Source organism: Capsicum annuum, unplaced genomic scaffold (genome assembly GCF_002878395.1).
Source record: "Capsicum annuum cultivar UCD-10X-F1 unplaced genomic scaffold, UCD10Xv1.1 ctg74023, whole genome shotgun sequence".
Lineage (NCBI taxonomy): Eukaryota > Viridiplantae > Streptophyta > Magnoliopsida > Solanales > Solanaceae > Capsicum > Capsicum annuum.
The window spans coordinates 6,095-8,797 of record NW_025884098.1 but is presented as its reverse complement, the minus strand read 5'-3'; the positions used below and the strand labels follow the sequence as shown (position 1 = coordinate 8,797).

General features: G+C 36.1%; 1 protein-coding gene across 1 annotated transcript in view; it reads left to right on the top strand.

Annotated features, from left to right (window-relative positions):
- The window catches only part of LOC124885260 (kinesin-like protein KIN-14L), a gene marked incomplete at its 5' end in the record, with an annotated part of 2,367 nt that extends 961 nt beyond the window's left edge, over positions 1–1,406 (top strand). Inside the window, 3 exon segments of the mRNA XM_047405113.1 lie at positions 72–848; positions 958–1,126; positions 1,210–1,406. Of these exon segments, the coding sequence (XP_047261069.1) occupies positions 72–848; positions 958–1,126; positions 1,210–1,277 (1,014 nt within the window).
- Positions 1,407–2,703: the final 1,297 nt, after the last annotated feature.

Below are 2,703 nucleotides of genomic sequence, written 5' to 3'. Positions count from 1 at the left end.
GATATTATATGGTTAAATGTTGGTTACAAGACAGAAGTTTGCAGAACATTGGATAATGATTCATTACATGATTACTGTTCACATCGTTGCAGATCGAGACCCTCAAAAAGGCGTTGGCTAACAAGGAAGCACTAACTCCTCAAACTAACAATCCAAAGGAAGCATCAAGGACACCTTTCCAGAAGCCTAAAGCAACAGCTGAGCTTCAGGAAGGATATGATGTCACAAAATTGTATGATCAAGGGGGTAATGATAGTTTCATGAAGACTCCTCCGAGTTCACCTTTTGCTTTTAGAAGCCAGGATACTCCTCAAACTCCAGCTTCTGGTCTCAAATACCAGCAAGCTCCTCGGAGTGCAACTTTTGGTTTTAAAAGCCAACAGCCTCCTCGGAGTCCAACTATTGGTTTCAAAAGCCAGCAGCATCCTTGGAGTCCAACTTCTGGTTTCAAAAGCAAGCATGCTCCTCGGAGTCCAACTTCCACCTATAAAAGTCAGTATCTTCCTCGAAGTCTAACTACTGGTTTCAAAAGCCAGCAGGCACCTCGGAGTCTAACTTCCGCTTTGAAGAGCTGCAATGTACCTAGGAGTCCAACAAGTGCTGCCATCGAAAGCCAGGTTGTGAAAACAACAGATAACAGAACAAGGATTCCTTCTCTTCAACTACCCAAGACACTCGAGCCACTGATAACCTCTATAAGTGAGAACAAGGCAGGAATGCAAAGTAACCGTACCATTTAATCTGAATTCTAGAAGCCTTTGACTAGCAGTACTCATGGAAAAGGATCTCAAATACGAAGATCACTTCGGACTATTGGGAAATTGATTAATGGTTCTGATAGAAAGTATGTAAGCTATAGCTTTTCGGAAGTTCAACATTGTGATTCTGTTGCCTGAGATACTCCTGTTATCTTCCCATCCTTATCATGGACGCATAATCGTGTTCTATTTGTGAAAGAAAAGGACTGAAGCAGCAGCCCCATTATCGCCTTTTAGTTGCCAAAATGAGGAGAAGTCGTCAAGGGCATCTAATGCAAGGACACTGAGAAGACTATCCTTAACTGGCATCCCACTACCAACCATGTCGAGAAGATCTTCACTTGGAGGAGGGAGTGTGCCGGATTCTTGTAAGTAAAATGAATTTTAAGTTTCAGCTAAAACCCAATACTGATCAAATATAGCATTTACAGAATCGTCGTTCATTTTACAGGTGCAAATGAAAGTAGAAATTGCAAAACTCCAGGCGCGTCAGCCAAGTTAACAAAGAGGTGGCTATGAGGAAACAACACTAAGTAGTTAACACCAAGAAGCTGATACATGAAATAAAGATTGAAAGACATAAATAGCTAGAAAGGGAGATTAAAAGAAGTCAGTCCACCTCAGCAACCAGTTCAAGAAAGTAGTTATAACAACCAATTAGTTAGACAGTTTTTACTGTCACTATTCATTCTCAAATCAGTTAAAAGTAGTTACAATTGTATTCATAGTGTATTCCATTTTCAGAAAAATAGGGAATCTGTGCAATAAAGACTCAACAATAACAAATATCAGTTTTTGTTGTAAATTTCTCTCTATGGTGTTGCAATATTTTTGATCCACACGTTCAACTACACTAAAGTAAGTGAACACCAAAAAAATATTAAATTAACATGAAAATTCAGAAGTAGAATATAGCTAAAGTATCTACAAAATAATAACGAAAAGTTCAACTTAAAAGAGAGCAGGATATTATCTGAAGGAGTTAGAAGCGACATGAAAAAATTAAATAGTTACCAATAGTTTTGTTAACTAGACATTTTATAGTAGTGGATGTTTAGAAATAGCAACTGTTTAAACCAACCCTTTTGTCAATGAAAAGCCACCTCTTCAAACTTTTCTTATAACTACTACTGGGAATGGATTCCATTAAGTATGGGCTTCCTACAATCTGAAAAAGTTGAAAATATTATGCGATGTGATTCTTAAATTAGTTGTGTGATATAACACTGACAGAAAATTATTGCACAGTACCTCATCTCCCGAACCACACTGAATTTACACTACAAAACAGAATATTTTGCCTCGCAATTTATTTGAGTCTAACGTATCTTCCTACCTGGAAAAACAAGTTAGCTATGTGTTGAAACAACATTATATGACCTCTTATATGAAAGTTTACCATCACGGAAAAAACAAAGAAAATTAAAAATATTTCATGCTAACAGGCGAAGAATAGACTTGAATTCTTACTAAATACATTTTCAGTTGAAGAAATTTCAATAAACCCTCGACTCAAACAAACAGAACAAAAACTACATCACAACAACACGATAAACAGATGCAAATCAGCTGAAAAAACCATACCCTCTATAAGAATTTTTTATCAAAATTCATAATTGTATCAAAAGAAAACACCAAATAAAAATAAAGAACAACCATAAACAACTCAAATGAATTCAACCAACAATTGGAAACAAAAAACACCCTAAAAGATGTAGAGAAGATTACTTTCAGTAGGAAATACACATAAAACTCATGCATGCCACCTACTTCGATTCAGAAATTCAAATTCATGTATCTGAGCTGACATCCAGACAAAAAGACATTCAAAATTGGTAAGATTAACATGCCTAACACAAATTATATCTGAAACTATAGTAATTATCCATCGCAACCAAAAAATCATTTTGGAACAACTCTAAATCAACTTGCTTTTACCTTTCCT